At 38.8% G+C, this 19,458-nt stretch overlaps 1 protein-coding gene across 5 annotated transcripts in view; it reads left to right on the plus strand.

Annotated features, from left to right (window-relative positions):
• The window catches only part of LOC124133942 (PH domain leucine-rich repeat-containing protein phosphatase 2-like), a 62,917-nt gene that overhangs the window by 17,131 nt on the left and 26,328 nt on the right, over positions 1–19,458 (plus strand). For all 5 annotated transcript variants that reach the window (XR_007221749.1, XR_006861008.2, XM_046498538.2 and 2 more), the window contains one exon: positions 11,142–11,799. Coding sequence is in view for 3 of the 5 variants with exons in the window: in XM_046498538.2 (XP_046354494.2) it covers positions 11,163–11,799 (637 nt within the window). In the remaining 2 variants the exon portion in view is untranslated. The remainder of the gene's footprint in view (positions 1–11,141; positions 11,800–19,458) is intronic.

The raw sequence follows: 19,458 nt of genomic DNA on the forward strand, positions 1-19,458 counted from the left end.
TACCTTGAAGCAGAATGATTTTATCATTATCATCGATGCTTAATGATGTTAATAAATATATTTTGTTAATAAAAGAATTAGAAATTCTTTCTGTACTTGAAGGCAGACAATTAGCAGTAAAGTAGGACATGCTTACCCTTTTCACGAACACATGGTGTTTTCACTTAATTTTAGTGATCCATTCATATAATTGTCACCACTATTTAGCCTTTTACACCCAATTGAATCTGTTTCGGCAGAAAATCAAGACTGATTATTCTCTGGCTTTTGAGTGAGTGAGTGAGTGAGTGAGTATGGTTTTACGCCGCTTTTAGCAATATTCCAGCAATATCACGGCGGGGGACACCAGAAATGGGCTTCACATCTGGCTTTTGATGTTAAATGTATATGTAAAATGTTAATTACTCATGTCATGTGGTTGGGTAGCCAAGTAGTTGAAGCATCCACTAAAGCACAGGTTTAGTTCCCAACATTGGTACCCATGTCATGTGAAGCCCATTCCTGGTGTCCCCCTGTCATGGTATTGCTGCTATATTGCTAAAAGTGGCAAAAAACTCAAGTCACTCACTCACTCACTCTCACTCACTCACTCACTCACTCACTCACTCACTCACTCACTCACTCACTCACTCACTCACTCACTCACTCACTCACTCACTCACTCACTCTATGCCAAAATGAAGCATTGTTTTCCAAATAGGATTATTTCTTTTGAAACCAAAAGACAACATGGTTGTCCCTTTGAAGGTCAAGCAACTGAAACATCCTACTCAAATATATCACATTACTTTAACAACCACATATAGGTATACCCGTCTTACATAATTAAAATCATAGACGAAAACTATTTTGGAATTTGGGGAATTTTTCCAAAACACATTTTTGTTGACCCCCATCGTATTGGCTGTCCATGCAGAAAGATGCTCATCTTTTGTTTTGTGATTATACATGTTTGTGTGGCGTGTTTGAGAGGCATGGAGAGATGTCAGATGGGGTTTCAAGTAAATATTGGTCTGTTCTGTGTAAATTACATCTCCAGTGTTCTCCTGGTCTAATGGAAGGCTAGGGATGGGTGGTGGGACAACTCTATTGTCACTGATCTGCCCCGAAAATAGTAAATGTGTTGGTGTGGATATCTCTAAGCTCTGATATGTGTGCTGGGTAGGAGGGGAATGGTATCAGTATAGTATTGTTGGAGCACTGAGCTGTGGTGACATACTTTTAAGGTAAGGAATGCCATCAGAAAGCAGCAATTGGGATTTTATACAGAGACAGTGTCAGCTATGTTGTACTGAAGAGGTTTAAAGGTAAAAACTACATTTTAGGATGGAAGTATATATAATTATGACTATGGAGTCCTATGATATCAATGTTAAGGGAGCTCGATGGACACTTTCAGATGTAAAGAATTTTTACCTAGATAACGATGTGATATGAAGATTTATCATATACTTGGCAGCGAGATAGTCTGATGAAAAGGAGTGGAATAAATGGCATGTCTCACCTGAGTGACAGTGCAGGATTGTTGTCCAGCTGCACACCAATGACAAATAACTTGAAATGTAGTTGTGTCATGAGCAGAAGTTTTACCTTGAGCAACAAGGTGCAAGGATGGTTGAATTTTCTCACATCAACAACTAGCAAGTGAATATCGGTAATATAGAGCGAAGCTACGCACAGAAACACAAAAAGATGATAGAACATGTATTATGTAGGGTTGGACATACTTTCACACTGACTATATTCTTGCTTCTTAGAGATTGTTGAGTTCATGGAAAACAATATATTTGAGATAGAGGTAAATTATAATGTTTACATATGTGAATGAAAAAGGAAAGCAAGATAAACAAATATGAATAAAAAACATGGTACATACATAAAATATGATAATGAACCACAGTGAGAAAATGATTCGACAAAATAGTACAACAAACATTTGTTATCTAGCTGTATCTAAATTGACAGTATTCAGGCTTGAGTTAGCTGTATACATGCATGGTAAAACATGCGGAACTGCAACCTGCTATTGAAAAATGCAACCAAACATTTATGTCTACATTAATTGCTGCAATATTCAGACACAGGCATTATCTTTGATCTCACCCAGGCAGTTTGTCAACAGTAGACACATTAAGTACTTTCTAAATTCCTCTCAAAGACACATCATCACACCCAATCATCACGCCCATAAACATTTCTCAGTCAGACAAAAGTTGTTGAATCAAAAGGCAATAACGTGAGAAACATTTTTCTCCAGAACATGTCTCAGTGACGGCATTTAACTTGAAACTTACTTTTTCTTTCTGGCACATCTAGCAATTATCACATATGTAATGAGAGAAATTTAAAAAGATATTTCATGGAATGCCTTTCATTGAAGGATATATAGTTAGGTGTATGTAGTTGGCATATATCAAGTCAACATGGACTTCTTTGGTCTTCAAGCATATGATATTCAAATGTCAAATATTTGATCTAGTGTGTTCTGTTCACTATGTGAATTTTTCATTGCATACCTTGATAGACATATTTACCCAACACTTGACACAGACTGAGCCGACACGGCAGGTTTTATATCATAGGGAATGTCACCTGGGCTGACGTGAGCATTTTGTCCTAATTTCTACTGGTACAGTGTAATCAGAACTATGCTCTTTGACAAATAATTCTAACCATGTATAAAATAATAGAATACTAATGACAAACTTAGGGTCTGCCCTAGCCTACCACATCTAGGGGTCAGCGTGACCCCTTGGCTGTTCTAAAGAGACCTTCTACATTACTACTTAATGATAAGATTTAATGGATAAACACCTCTTGAATTCTCTTCCTACAGTCCAAATACATACCGGTAAGTGTCTACATTCTACGTACAGTTATGTAAGAACAATTCAATCTTTGCTATAAGTATTTTCTTGGTCAGTATGTCAGTAAAGAGGCAGGGGGAGTGGGGAATTAAATAAAAGAAATGTAACAAACAGATGTAAAATATAAAATGGTAACGCCTGAGAAGAACCAGTCTCAATTGTCTCAAAAATAAATGTGAAAATTATATCAATGGATCTCTGAAAATCAGCGACAACACCAGGTGTTCACGAAAAAAAAGCATGTCCTGCAATACTGGTAACACCTGCCTCGAACACACAAAAATATGTTCATTCAGACAATCTAATTCTATATTTTATTATCAACTTTTGTTAAATTTAATCTACGCCCATCCATATAACAAGAAAATATAATATTATTATTATGTCCTGTGAACAAAACTATGGACTAGGCAATGACTCTATATGCCTTCATATTCTATCATTTTGTTGTTGCTATAGCAATAATAATTTACCAATGCTGAAGTAAGGGAGCATACAACCCTTTCCTTAGATATTCCCTTGTCTTGTTATTTTGTGTCCAACCCTCCTGCTGCCACAAGCATCAATCCATGTTAATGTTGATCCTTCCTTTATGACAATAAGGCGACTTTGCTTGTCGTAAGAGGCAAATATTGGGATCGGGTGGTCAGACTCGCTGACTTGGTTGATGCATGTCATCGTATCCGAATTGTGTTGATTGATGCTCATGATGTCAATCAGTGGATTGTCTGGTCCAGACTCAATTATTTACAGACCGCCGTCATATAGCTGGAATATTGCTGAGTGGAGCGTTAAACAATAAACAAACAAACTTTATTACAATAATATTGACATATGTCTATTCAATATGAAGTGTATTGATGCTAGGGTGAATTAACTGCTGCCCCGAAAAGAGTAAGTGAGTTTGGTTTAATGTTGCTGTTAACAGTATTTCAGTTACATAAGCATGATATGGGCTGAGTGGGTGGGTTTAACACCGCTTTGAACAGTATTCCAGTCATATCACTGTGGGAGGAAAGCCCGAACTGATGCAGGTCTTACATGTTTACCACTTTGGAGAAACCTGAGAGCACAGTTAATGTGCTGAAAAACCTAGATATTGGGATATGAACCCACAATCAGAGGTTTCTGGTATGACCAAGGGACACTACTCTGCACAGCTAATTGTGGTGCCTCAGACGACTGGGCCATCTTTCACCCAACCCTGTAAAGACGAAATAGATATAAAGACATGGAGGTACCATTAGAGTGTTTGTTGCAATTTGCTTATTTGCAATTGTTGGTTTGTTTAAGCAGATTGTCTTAAGGTAGGTCACTGGTGGGTAGCATAGTGGTGTAACCATTCACTAGTCATGTCTGAGTTTGACTCTCTACATAGGAACATTGATGATAATTATGCTTTAATTGCTAAAAGCAGGGTAAAAACACATTCACCCACTTACTCAGTCACATTAATGCAACAGCAAACAACAAACAATTGATGGTATTTTCATTCATTTATTAATTATGGTACTTTATAATATGAGCCCGAAAAGTTAAACAAAAAAATAAATTTGACTTGCTTAATTCCAAAGAAAACCATATGGGATGAGGTCTTGATTATAAACATTCCTCGTTATGAAATGGGAAAAAAATCATTTCCTATTTTGAGGGTTCTTCCAACAGAAATCTTAATATGTTACTATGTGGACATTGTAAGCTGAGCTTTTCTGATGATGTGTAGTTTAGCCTAGTGTTTGTTGTGAACATGCATTTTGCAAATTTTTCTAATTTTAGGCATGGTGGAATCTGCAAACTAATTATTCCACTAGTGTCACCAATGTACATCTATCTCCAATATATTACACAAACATCCTGTATGAATTTGTTCAACAGGATCTCAGATGAACAACTGCATTTATTTTCAAAATACAGTATACTACGGTTATAACGAACTCAAAGGGACTGCTAATTTTAGTTTGTTGTAACCGTAGTTCGTTATAAGCAGCATAAGTACAGCAAATAGCCGGGACCAAAAAAGTAAGTTCGTTATATCCGTCAATTCGTTATAAGCGCGTTCGTTATAACCGTATTTTACTGTACCACCATGCTGCATTAACCTGTTTTACCAGTACATTAACCAGTACTTTACATTCACCTAAAGTATTTTTGGAATGGTATTTACATAGTTTTATGCTGAAATAAGTCTAGATTGCTGAGTCAGATTTTAATCATTTCCAAATGATTGATTAGAGTATCAGGGTATTTGAGAGTCATATCACCTGTTACAACTGTGATAGCCAGGCTTTGATCCGGGCAGGTGTGGGGATTAGGCAGCACTCATCAAACCCTGTAAGCACAGATTTATGGCAGACATTTCACAATATATTACAGATTATTGCTATCATTTGCAATGACAATGACAAGTTTTATTTCAATCCATTTACTTACAATTTCATACAATGTTGGTTCTCATGTTGCCTCCTGTGGGCCTGTCGCCTCCGGGTAAATATTTTTGAAATAACTTTATTATAAATGTGTCAAACTTGTAATGTATTTACATCTTTTTTCAGCCATCTTGAAACGTTTTGCATGCCAGAACTATATGGTCATGATCAAAGCTAAAGTGTAGCCTTATGAGGATAAGAAACCTGTTCTATTTTCAAATATATTTACAATTTGAAGGATTGTTTCAGTTGTTAGCCTGTAGTATATGTGTATGTAAGTGTATAATGTATTTCTGGAGTTAATATCAATATTTAGCAATATTCCAGCAATATCCAGCAGAAATGAGCTTCACACATTGTACCCATATGGGGAATCAAACCTGGGCTTTTGGCATGATGAGTGAATGCTTTACCTTCTGGAAATGTGGATGCAGAAATAATACAATCAAGTACTCGTTAGTGAGTGAGTGAGTTGGGTTTAACACCACTTTTAACAGTATTCCAGTTATATCGCGGCGTGTCAGCTTAATGTGGGAGGAAAGCCCAAAGTGATGCAAGTCTCAGACGTTTACCACTTCGGTGAAACCCACTAGCACAGGTATGGTGCTAACAAACCTAGAAACATAATCGGGGCAAACCGGGATTCAAACCCACAATCATAGGTTTCTGGCATGCTCAAGGGATGCAACTCTGCAAAGCAAATCGCGGCGTGTTAGACGAATGTGCCACCCGTTGCCCCCTCAAGTACTCTTGAAAAAACTACTAGCTCTTGAAAACGTGTAACAAACACCAACACTGTATGAAGATTTATTTATCCATCTGACACACTTTGTGCTCAACAATGGTGATTTATTGACAGTAAAGTCCAGCACAGTCAGTTATCTCCAAGGCAAACAGCTTGTCAATACTTCCTGTGAAATAGAAAACTTGGAGCTATCACAATATGCAAAACCATCTCTGATGACCTTTATTCAGTGTTGAGAGCATGACCCGGCCTGGCTCGGGATAATGTTATGTCTGTTTCAAAGGGGCTATCTCTGTGAACTCTTGGTTTCATCAGGAATATTTTGAGGGGGACAAAGGGGTAGCTTGTATGTGGTGGGTAAAGGGGAAGACTTAATGGGGTGAGTGAACTGAATAAATCATGAATACCAAATAAATATGAATACCAAAGAACTTGTATGGTTTTCAGTGTTTACAGAAAGGATATTTTCCAGTATAACACCGCTTTGAGCAGTATGTCATGATCAGTTACATCCTGCCATGGCACCGTGGGAGATATAATCTGCAGTAGACACTCTGCTTTGAGCGTTATGTCAGTTACATCCTGCCATGGAACCGTGGGAGATATAATCTGCAGTAGACACTCTGCTTTGGTGAAATGTATGAGCACAGGTATGGTGAAATAGACTGTTTCATATATCAGAGGGATTCTGGGATTTGAACCCATGACCAGGAGGTCCCTTTATTAGCAACCTTCACCTGGATCGACCATTTAATATTCTGGAGAGGGCCTAGGCATTTTGTTAGTGTCAAAATATGTTTCAGTCACTGCTTCAAACACAATCTTTGTCTCTGAAAGAGAAGCCAAACAAGGATTTTTTTTTACCCACAATGCATTCTGTTTCAGGACATCTAGCATGCCCAGTGAATAGTTATACATTGTATATTTTTTGCAAAACCTGAGAAAAAGTTATATTTTTCCAACATTTTCTGGAACAAACATTAATCTTTTTAGAACATCCAGACTATCAATGGTTGATGTCTTACAGGAACAGTTGACATACCGTATTCGACGTAATAAGCGCCCAGGGCGCTCTCGAAATTAGAAACAGGGGGCCCTTATTAGAATAGTATTTTGAGTTGAAAGATCGTAAATTTCATGGTTTATGCTGACAGCCTGAAATGTTTATATACGACAGATATATTTTTCCAGGATTTAATTGCCCATTATTAAGGGTGCATATAACACACGAGTGCGTATTATACACAAATGAATAAGTCTTGTGTACATTAATCAATTGGAAGAGGTGCTAATTGAGATTGTTCACTAGCCAATATATTAGCAAATATCGCCGTGGGCGCTTATTAGAGCAGGGCGCTTATTACGTCGAATACGGTATGTAATAGAATGACTCTCTAGTAATTCTGATTGAGGTTTTACATTTATGGAGGTGGACGTTGGGTCACTTCTCACTGAGTGTGTGAAATGAGTTTCCTGGTACATATTTGTGATAAAAAAAGTGAAAATAATTTTAAAATGTAGAAATACTCCAAATTCAAATGTGTTTGTCCATTTTGTGTCTTGAAAAAAAAATCAGGTAACTTTGACATTTTTGTTTTTGTATTTTTTTGTTTCACCTGACACGACAGGTGAGATCTTGCAATCAAGCATTGTTTATAACCTTGCCCCTGCTGATGGAGAGCGTGGTGTTTGTCTATAGCCTGGAGAGAAAGGCTTCCTTCTGTTCGTACCATAGCAATTGTTTGTTGTGGAAGTGATGACAAATATGGATATTTGGTCCCCCAAGACCTTCACTCAGTTTTACCCTGGCCACGACTAGAACAGGCAATTACAAAGTAAATTGTTACAAATGGGCATTGCACACAACAAACTCGTTAAATTCCTACAAGTGGAGACACCTAGCTAACCGATATCTGATTCATATCACCAGCATTTAATCATCAGTACCAAGTGATTGTTATGTATGTATACCGGTAATGAAATTTGTTATGGTTTTATTAGTGAGATCATATTTTGTGCAGGATAATGATGTACATGACTAGTTTTATCTTAAACGTTGCAAAAGATGCAGTGATCTTCAGTGCACATGCACTAACATTTGTGGAGTGTACCATCAAGCATGGCTGACAGAGAAGTACAGGACACCATTTGTGATATCATAGCATTAAGATGATCATAACTCCCATACTCTAACATTGGCTCATGACATTAAGATGATCATAACTCCCATACTCTAACATTGGCTCATGACATTAAGATGATCATAACTCCCATACTCTAACATTGGCTCATGACATTAAGATGATCATAACTCCCATACTCTAACATCGGCTTATGACTATCATAGTGCTAATATCACTTTCAGGAATGGGATATGTACGAGTTTGATTGTGAACATTTTTATTACAATGTTAGTGATTCCAATGTCATGTTATGTTATATGGATGGACACAGAAGAATCATCTTAGTGACATTAGAGAACAGCTAGTTTAAGCCAATCTCATTAAAATCAGATCTTAGTTCTCACAATCGCTTAACAAATATCTGAGGACACTCATTACGGGTCATGTGAGAATGACTTTTCATCCGACCAATGAGAGCGTCGCTTATCAGATCAGGAAAGTGACAGTCGAAATATGTTTTTTTATCATGCAACCTCGAAAAGTTACATGAGGTATTTCGAACACCTGTTACAGGCTTTACAACTGAAATCGGAAAAATCATCGGCTATCTCTTACATCAGTGGGATAAACATTTGAACGGGAGAAATTTTGTTTTGTCCATGGGAAGTACTGCCATACAATCTAGGCCATCTGTTAGCCATTCCAGAATGTTCTTTTGTTCAGTTTTCCAATATGTTTCGGAGCGTAGTCGCCAGTTTGAAACTCGTGCCATAAAGCTCGAGAAAGCTGCCTTCTGATTGGCTAATGTCAACATCTTGTCAGTCATTCCACTGGTCCGTAAAACTTTGCAAAAGGTTGGTCTGATGTGACCTGTAATGGGATGTTCTCAGATCTTTCTTTAGCAGTAACGAGAACTAAGATCTGAATGTAATGAGATTGAGATTAAGCAGACCAGGCATACAAACATAGGGTGCTCAGTGCTGACAGTCAATCTAGATATCATATATTGGTATGTTCTCCAGAGTGAGTGAGAGTGAGTGAGTGTGAGTGAGTGAGTTTAACGCAGCTTTGAACAGTATTCCAGTCATATCAGGGCATTTCAGCTTAATGTGGGAGGAAAGCCCGAAGTGATGCAAGACATTTACCACTTTGGTGAAACCCATGTGCATGGATATCTGGGATTCGTACACATGGTCATGGGTTGCTGGTGTACCCAAGGAACCTAATACTGCACTGCAAATTGTGGCACCTCAGATGGCTGGGCCACCCTTGCCCTAATGTTTCCAGAACACAATGCACTGGTTTTGCATGGAACCAAACCTACAATGCTAGTTTTGAGGATTGGTTATTGAATGGCTGGAAGAAGGAAAAACTAGGGCTGTCAATATCAAGCAATAACCAAAGCTTGCTGTAAAAGGTGACTTTGCTAGTCGTAGGAGGTGATTAACAGGATTGAGTGGTCAGGCTCGCTGGCTTGGTTGATTCATGTCATTGTATCCCAATTGCGTGGATCGATGCTCATGATGTCAATCACTGGATTGTCTGGTCCAGAGTCGATTATTTACATATTTATATTTTACGCTGTCATATAGCGGGAATATTGCTGAGTGCGAAGTCAAACATTATGTTGATATCTCATTTTAGAAATAAATGACTCGTAATCGTTGTTTATCGTACAATAAAACACTGACTGCCATCATATAGCTGGAATATTGCTTTGTGCGGCGTTAAACAACAAATAAACAAAAAATAATTAGCAGGGGCAAGACAACCCTGTGGTAGATAGCATGATCAACTGTACTTGCCATTCAATGATGACACACAATCAACCAAGTTACACATGAAACCAACCAGTCCTTCATTTAATCAGCTCCTGTGACAAGATTGAGGAATCAAGGACCCAGAATTCCTGAAACTATTTTTTTCTTGAGGACTTGATCCTTGTCCAGAGTGTGATGTACACAATTTCATCCCTTGAACAATCAGAAGGAACAAGTAACAACTGTGCTAGAAATTGGTTGTGCAGGTCAGTCCTGTTACATCAGAATACATGAAAATAGTTCAGGGAGACCTGTGCCCAACTAATCTGTCACTTGTGTGTCAGTGCTTACAAAATTTAATTTTATTCAACAACTGTTTTATATATATACATTTTGCAGCAATGCATGTAGATATGGAATATGAAGGCCAAGCTAATACTTCTTTTGTTTTCATTCCACCATTAAGACAACTGCTTCTTGTAGTCCAAACTGACACCATTGTATTTGAACTTGTTTGTGTCTTATGATACCATCTTTCATGAATATAAGTTGGTGGGGTAGCTTAGTGGTTAAAGCCTTCGCTCATCACGCTGAAGACTCAGGTTCGATTCCCACATGGGCACAATGTGTGAAGTCCATTTCTGGTGTCCCTCACCACAATTTTGCTGGAATATTGCTAACAGCGGCATAAAACCATACTCACTCATGAATATGACAATCAGTAAGTTCAGTGATGTTTTTATGCTGTTATGATTAATTTTCATGTTTTTTTATTCCAATAAGGCAGGCACAGGGGCTAGAGAGGTCAAAGGTGCCCAAAATCATTGAGCAGATTTGTAGCCTTAGATTTTTCAAATAATGGGTTCGATTCTTAGATTTATTCCAGTTATGATCCTTGGTTTGTCACGGCCATATCCCTGCTTTTTGCTTTTGCCAAAGATTTAAATGTCTATGACCTGTGACACTTAGGGCTTTGCAGCCAAATTAAGATGACATACCCTGATAATAGTGGGGGCGGTCGGCTAGCCTAGTGGTTTAAGCGTTTGCTCGTCACACCGAAGACCCGGGTTCGATTCCTGACATGGGTAAAATGTGTGAAGCCCATTTCTGGTGTCCCCCGCCATGATATTGCTAGAAAATTGCTTAAAGTGGCGTCAAACCATACTCACTCACTCACTCACTAGTGACATACCCATCTCATGGCAATATTTTCATTTCAGGTTGTCACCATACGATGAGAGATGTCTGTGAAAAGCTACAGCGGTTGGAGTGATCACAGCAATGGTACACACAGCGCAGCCGGCTCCCACTCCTACCTCCACAATGACACCTACAGCAACAAATACCAGGGCAGTAACGCCTGGTGGAGTGTCGGGGAGTTCCTCAAACCCGGACTAACCCATCAGAGTGTTGGTCTCACACTCTCCAACAGCAGCAACGATGATGAGACTTGGGACCTCTCCGACTCCCTGGCCGACCTCTACATGGAGGTCAGCCAGCGGGAACATGAGGCGACAGAACGTCTTGGAGGTGGAAGGGACAGAAGGGAACATCGCAAGGTGGATATTCAGGCATGGCTGGAGAAGGATACCAGTCATGGCTGTATTCGTGTGTTCAATTCAGACTCGGAGGAGAATTCGCGATTGTTTCCCTGTACAATAGCGACAACTGCTCAGAAAATCTGTATGCAGATTGGGATACCGAGCAACTCTCTGCATATTCAACAGAATGGTGATATCATTCGTCGTCTGGAACCGTTTGACTGTCCACTAGCAATTCAGAATGAGTATCTCTCCAGCCTGGGCCTGACCGACATTAAACGAGTGCAGGAGGAGGGCCCTGATGATGATCTGTGTTACCTGGTCAAGTTCTATGCAGGTAAGCAGCGGCAGCTTTAAAGGCAGGACATGCTTTCCCCTTTTGCAAACAACTGGTGTCATCACTTATTTTCAGTGATCAATTCATATTATTTTGACTGCGATGACCTTTTAGGCCAAATGGAATCTGTTTTGTCAGATAATCAAGACTGGTTATTCTCTGGCATTAATGTTTTATATTTCCCATTAGGTTCTTGATTTTCACGTGGGATGGACTTTGCTCCACAATCTGAACCCAATATCTAAATATATACACTGTAATTATTGAATTGTGTCAAGCTGGCACATCGACTCTGTGAAAAGGGTAATCATCATTGACTGCACATTTTAAAATGTGAGCTTACAAAGAAAGGAATTGCTTTGACTGCCAACTGATCCAAGCCTTTTCCCCTTTCAATCTCTTGATCATAATCTCTTGATTGAGTGGGGACAGACCAATTGCCAAAACATTTTTCTTCTAGTGATCTCTTTAAAGTATTATTATGAAATGTACAAAACATTTTTGTTAGTTGATTTAACATGTTAAGTGGCTACTCCCTTCCTTATTGATCTACCTGGCAGTTTTATCATAGTTGAAATTAGTTTAATGACTCGGCCCGTCCTCATATCTTTTAATTTCCTTCCACATTTTTGGATGGCAGAGGGCTGTCGGCTAGCCTAGTGGTTAAAGCGTTCGCTCATCACGCCAAAGACCGGGGTTCGATTCCTGACATGGGTACAATGTGTGAAGCCCATTTCCGGGGGTCCCCCCGTGATATTGCTGGAATATTGCTAAAAGCAGCGTAAAACAATACTCACTCACTCACTTTGGCTTGCAGATCCATGAACAAAGATATTAGAAACAAACACTACAGTTATATAAAAATATCAGTTACGCAGACATTGTTGTTCCATCAAATCTCTTAAAATCACACAGCTCATAATCTGGTCATTATTTAAATTTTTGTTTCCTTTGTGTTAAATTCACTATTCACATTTTTAAGATAAATATTTGTAGATAATTCATGAAATTTGGTCTTAAGGTCTTGGTGGCTACTTGCAATATATTATTATGTTGCTATGACTACTGAAGATGTTTGTTTATGTATTGGAGTTTCGATAGTCATATAGCTTTGTGCTGGTGTTCCCTGGGAAATATTTAAAAATTTGTTGGCTGTTCTGTCTTTACAGGTGCCAATACCACAATACCACAATCCAATAATACCACAGTACCACAATCCCACAGCATGCCTATGCCTGAACACAATTGTTATTTCCCATGCCTATGTGTACGGTGATCCCTCTAACTGACAAATAATGCAGTATACTCTCTGAGAACATGAACCCAATACCATGGGTGTGCTTCCATTTAATTATTTATTTCCTCAGACAGAGCTGCAGGTTTCCTGACTCATGAGTAAGATTTCACATCACTTTGGACAGTATTTCAGCCGTATAACCATGGTAACATGTTAGTTTACTGTGGGAGGAAAGCCTGAAGTGATGCAGGTCTTTGTTTGTTTGTTGTTTAACGCTGCACTCAGCAATGTTCCAGCTACATGATGCCAGTCTGTAAATAATCAAGTCTGGACCAGACAGTCCAGTGATTGACATCTTGAGCATCGATCCATGCAATTGGGATACGATAACATGCAATAACCAAGTCAGCGGGCCTGACCATCCGATCCCGTCAGTCGCCTCTTACGGCAATCATGGGTTGCTGAAGACCTATTCTACCCCGGATCATCATGGGTCACAGGTCTTAGTGGTTTGATCACTTGGGTGAAACCTATGAGGACGGAAATTCTGCTGACAAGCCAAGGATCATGATCAGGGCCAATCTTCAGTGGCAGGTCCAGGGGGATGGTGGGGTTTGTTTGGTGTGTGGGGGTTGTTAGGGGCGGTAGGTGGCATGGGTGATTCTGGCTGTAACCCCCCTTTTTAAAATGTAAAAAAATAAAGCACACCCATCACCCTAATGTTATCAACCTGCATGATGATGATAACAAGTTTTGTTGTTAAAGTAAATTCAACAATGGTCTCCTCCCTCTTCCCCCACCTCATCACACACACACACACTGAAGGTACAAATGGCCAAAGTGAACACATGCACGCACACATCCACACTTTCTTGAAGTTAAAAATAATCCACTCGCACTCATAGAGAATGCATATCAGCTAGGCTAGACTTGACACTGCCATATCATCCTGATTGAAAAGGAAACACTGTTTGTCAGTTCCCTACCAGGTAGATGAGATGTTGATGTAGATAAACCAGTCTCAACACCAGCTATGTTAAACTAACAAACATCCTTGTCATATACTATTTCAGTTCTTTCTTCTGGGGTGTTACATTCACTACCATTTTTTATTGAAAAACAACAGTTCACTTTGTCATCTGTGAAACCTGTTCACCTTGGCCTGAGGGAAAGGTACACAATGTGTTTACATCCCTGCCTCTCATGCTCGTATGGTCCTTGGCTCTGGTTATGGCCATAATAACCATAGACATCTGGCATGCTCCGCTGGTCTCGTCATAAACACTGGCATGTTTGTAATCATTACTTCGTAGCCCAGAGCAGTTGGTTGATGTCTCTTCATCATAAAGGGGTTTCCAAGCTATTAGAATCAAACACAGTGACTGGGTCCAGTTTCCCCTTTATGCTTTGTTATCCAGGTGAAAATCTTAGCTGTAACACGACACAAACAAGGTACACACTGCAATGGGGATTTGAAAGAGTATGCTTGAAACCAGAGTTTTTCAATGTATTATTCAGTTTGGAGTACAAAGCTGTGATCCTACTGATCCACATTTTAGTCCCCCTTAAAGTATGTGAATGAATGTTATTTTACACCCAAAGTAACAATAAGGTATATCACATAAGCCAGAATAATGAAATAGTCTGGACCAGGCAAACCAGTGGTTGATAGCATGAGCAACAAGTCATGACTTGGACAGACATTCAGTCAGCAAAGTCACACATTTGTGGGAGTTTTTAGGGGATTGCATTAGACAGACTTTGTAATAGTACAGTTTTCTTCAATTGCACGGGAAGACTACTGGTAGATTTCTCTGCATTAACATGAAAACGAGACAGTCCATAGGAAATTAATTGAAATAAAAAAAGGATGTAACATTAACATGTTTTTTTCATTTTTAACCTTTGTTCATCCCAGACAACTGCACCTGCTAGTAGTGGAATGCTCTGTTGTAAAGTGAGACACTTGTAGAGAGGTAAAATGACCTATGAATTTTCTGAGAGAATCTGAGAGTTCTTAAGTCATTTGACTAACATTTCTACAAATACAAGACATTGAAATTTGAAATTGATGATGGATTTTCTGGACACAAAATAACTTTATGGCTATCCATTTTAGTGCAAAACATAGCTCATTGTGTGCATCTCATCCTGACAACATTGATCAATACTCTTGCTATCAACCACCGGTTTTGAACGTAGGGCCCAGGCATAATCATAGATATAAGACAGATATGCAATAAATCGCAAAGAACAATGAAGAACGAAGCATGGGTTAATTCATGATTAAACATTCTTCTATCATGCCATCATTTCTGGAGATTTGAACATGTGCTCGTAACTTGATGATGTCATATATTGGAAAACAGTATTTTTGAGAGGGGAGTGTCTAGTAAGTTGTTCCCCATAGATGTAGCTGGGCTATGCAGATAAACACAGCTACGCAGATAAACACAGCGGCTGAATGATCACATCCAAAAGTGGGAGAGATATGACAATCTGTATTAGGAGAAAAGGAACAGATAATTGACTCTGAGAATATGCAGGAAATATCAAACTTAACCCACCTGTACATAAAAAGGACTTGTCCATCATTTCTGAGGTCCTATTCTTTTCAGGGAGTCATCATTATTAAAATTTGGATAAATATTTTTATAGCTTGTACATCTCATTAACATCTTTTAGGAGGCTGTAAATAATGTTGAAACCCATGAAGATCCGGGGTAGAATAGGTCTTCAGCAACCCATGCCTGCCGTAAAAGGCGACTTTGCTTGTCGTAAGAGGCAACTAACGGGATTGTGTGGTCAGGCTCGCTGACTTGGTTTAATGCATGTCATCATATCCCATTTGCATGGATTGATGCCCATGATGTCAATCACTGGATTGTCTGGTCCAGACTTGATTATTTTACAGACCGCCGTCATATAGCTGGAATATTGTTGAGTGCCGTGTCAAACAAAAAACAAACATTATGTTGATATCTCATACCTGCAGTGTTTTCTTGTATGATAAACAACTCCCACTTGTCGATTATTTCTTAAATAAGCTGCGGTGGTAAAATTGTCTGTGGAATAAACTAATGCTCATATGCTCAGTCAGCCACTCATGGTATGGCGATGAGCGTGGTAGTGAAACTTCTTGTTCCTGAGCATCAAATGTGTACTTGCTCACCTGTAGGTTGAGAGTACACCTTGACCTTGCAGGCTTGTTATGACAAGTGTTTTTCACTGGCACAACACACACAAATGATGCCTCCCAACGAGCTTGTTTCATCTAATGACGATGTTCTGCAAGCCATGTTTTTTTTCAAATTGTTACCTTCAGAATCTATGGGAAAATACATCTGAAAAGATTCAATAAACAGGTGATGTAACTTCTTTCGTTTTACATATGAAATGAAACAAACAAGATGACATTTTACAGTTGAGAGCACATCTAACCATAGGTTTTGTAATGGTAAATTTAACCATCCAGGTGTGCTCTGCAAACAAGCTAATCTCAGTGGTAAAAAAGAGTGGACAATTGCTAAAAAAAACCAATTTATCTTTAAAATCTATGAACTAATAAAATATCTGCATCTTGGAAGATGTAATAGACATTTGATTCAAGTCAGTTTGACAGCTCTTGTTGAACAAATCTGCTTTGTTCCCTGAATTGTCCTCATGCATGTCAGTTGTGACATCGGGGAGCCTAATGGTTAAAGCATTCGCTCATCACACCGAAGACCCGGGTTCCATCCTCAACGTTGGTACAATGTGTGTAGCCCATTTCTGGTGTCCCCCACAGTGATATTGCTGGAATAGTGCTAAAAGCGACGTAAAACCATCCTCACTCACTCACTCAGTTGTGACATCCCCCTGGGATTCTTATGTGGGGAATGTCCCCAGACCCCATGCTAGTTGTAAGAGCTGACTATGATGAGGATCAGGTGGTTACCATGTGCAACATTGTTGATTTGTGTCATTGTACTCTGACAATGTGGATCTTTACTGAGGCTATTATTTAAGACAATAGTTGCTGTCCCAGACTCGATTATTTACCAGCCCATGTAATAAAGTTTGTATATTGTGACTTCAGGATAAAACCACATTTACTCACTCAGTCTGTGACAAACACCTCCTGGGTTTACATTTCTACCAGATATCAAATTAGTTTTCTAAAGTTTCATGGAATTAGAAATAGGTCTCTAAAAATTTTGTTTTTGTTTTTTCCTTTTCGAAAAATGTTTGCTCACTACTTTTGTCATCGTCATGTGATGGAGAAATCACTTGAGTCTGTTGATTCTGGAAGTAGAATCAACAAGCATAAAGGGGTTAGTTGATTCTATTCTCGGAATCAACAAATTTCAGTGGTTTTTCCAACTTAAACCATGTTATGGTTAAAATATTATTATTATTATTATTATTTTTCTATAATGAACTTTTGCTGTATCAGTTTAACACCTTCAGAATGGCCAGTGAATTCCTGGTTCAGAATCTATAGGATGATGTCATCAGAATGGTTTATTTTTCTTTATCAAACTGTTTCATTATGTCCAATGTCCTTTCTGTTAGATTTATTAACAGGGGTGACATGTGAATCTTTCATTAAAAGATTGATCCATTTTCCCCCATGTTATGTCTGTATCTGATCAGCGCAAGGTGACCCAGAGTCTACCAGTTGTCCAAAACATTATTTCACACCAGTTTTACTCAACACAGCTACTCCAGAAACATATCTGCCATCTGACCCATAATAGGTACTGCTGTAACTATGCTGTGCTTCAGGGATTTTAACAGAAATATACAGAACTTGCCTTGCATGCTTGACTGGCTTTCACATAATTCTTTTCACCTTACAAATCTTGCTGCTACAATAGCCACCCCAAACTTGTTTTGAAAACAGTTTTATTTAGAAAACATATTGGTATTTCCTCCTTGTGTTGCTTCAAAAATATTGTTATACCATTAAGAAGTCTTCAGGAGCTTAACCTATTTAAAACTAAGTGTAATAAGTTGTCTTAATAGTGGGCTGAGGTTTTGATACGCGGAGTACAGAAAGCCGATAGTGAACAGAATTAAGGAGAGGAAATTCCTGATTAACCATGGCCATTGTGATCACTGAAGTGGGTTGTATGTGGGTGATGGTTCCCATAGTGTACATGAAGGCTTATTGTCTGGAACATCTGGGTCGACCGTGGTGATACACTGGTTGGGAGCGAGACCTGTTGATCTGCAACACAGTGTCGTGTCCATGGGGTGGGGGCTATTGGACAGTAATTTGTTCAGTCAGGTAGACACTATGGGGAACGTGATGGGGATGGGAGCCACTCTTTCATAGTTTGATTCCTTTCAGTAGATGTTATTAGAGTTAATTGAGTCAGAACAGGTTTAGTATCCATCAATGGCTGAATGACTAATTATGGGGAAAACCATCTCATTAGTGAGAACAGAGGACAATATTGTTCAGACTGCTGTAGGATGGATCAATGTCATCCTGACACACCCACACATATTGCTTTACCTTGTGAAATACAAGCCTAAAAAGGGTTAGTATTAAGTCAACATTTGTAATACTTTCACTTGCAGACATGTGTTCTCTCTGGTTATATGGTATATACTGAAATTCTGTTAGTCTGGACAGCGAAGTTTCCCTGAGAATAAAAAACTTTCAGGATTAGAGAACCATGAATAGGAGGTAATGTCCTTTTGTATTTATGTGGGCATTCCAACAGTATTAGTTTGGAATGAAGCGTTTCCAGAATAACAGGATCCACACTGAACAGGGTCAGCTGCAATTCAACTTTCAGGTTAAGGGAACCATGACTTGGAAGTACAGTAAACTATGTTTATAAAAAACTGACCGATATAACAAACCTATTTTTTAGTCACGGCCATTTATTGTATATATGCTGTATATATGCTTATAATGAACTAGGGTTATTACGAACTAAAGTTAGTGGTTCCTTTGAGTTCGTTATAACTGTAGTTTACTATACTGTCCTTATGTATTTTTGTGGGCATCCTAACAGTTTGTGTTTGGAGTGAAGGGTTTCCAGAATAACAGGATCCACACTAAGCAGGGTCTACACTAATGGGGTCCACACAAATAGTATTTCACTCTAGATACACTATGATGCCTGTATACTATCAGTCTGTACACTATCCAGGTATTGTGTACATATCTACCATCAGGACATATACATTATACAGGCTTACAGAAATATATTACCTATAGGGGCTAGGATATGAGTGCAATTGAGTGTTATAATAATCGCTTCATGTTGATTAGTTAGATAATGCCAGTTCTTCCATTGTTTGTGATGTGGCCCGCAAGATTGCGATGCATTTTCGCAAATAATCAAAGATGTCATTATCCGTTGTTTATGACGTCAGAGATTATTTTATATTAAGTCATTCCAACAATAGACTGAGATGATATG

Source organism: Haliotis rufescens, unplaced genomic scaffold (genome assembly GCF_023055435.1).
Source record: "Haliotis rufescens isolate VD_foot unplaced genomic scaffold, xgHalRufe1.0.p SCAF_17, whole genome shotgun sequence".
In the NCBI taxonomy this organism is placed as follows: domain Eukaryota; kingdom Metazoa; phylum Mollusca; class Gastropoda; order Lepetellida; family Haliotidae; genus Haliotis; species Haliotis rufescens.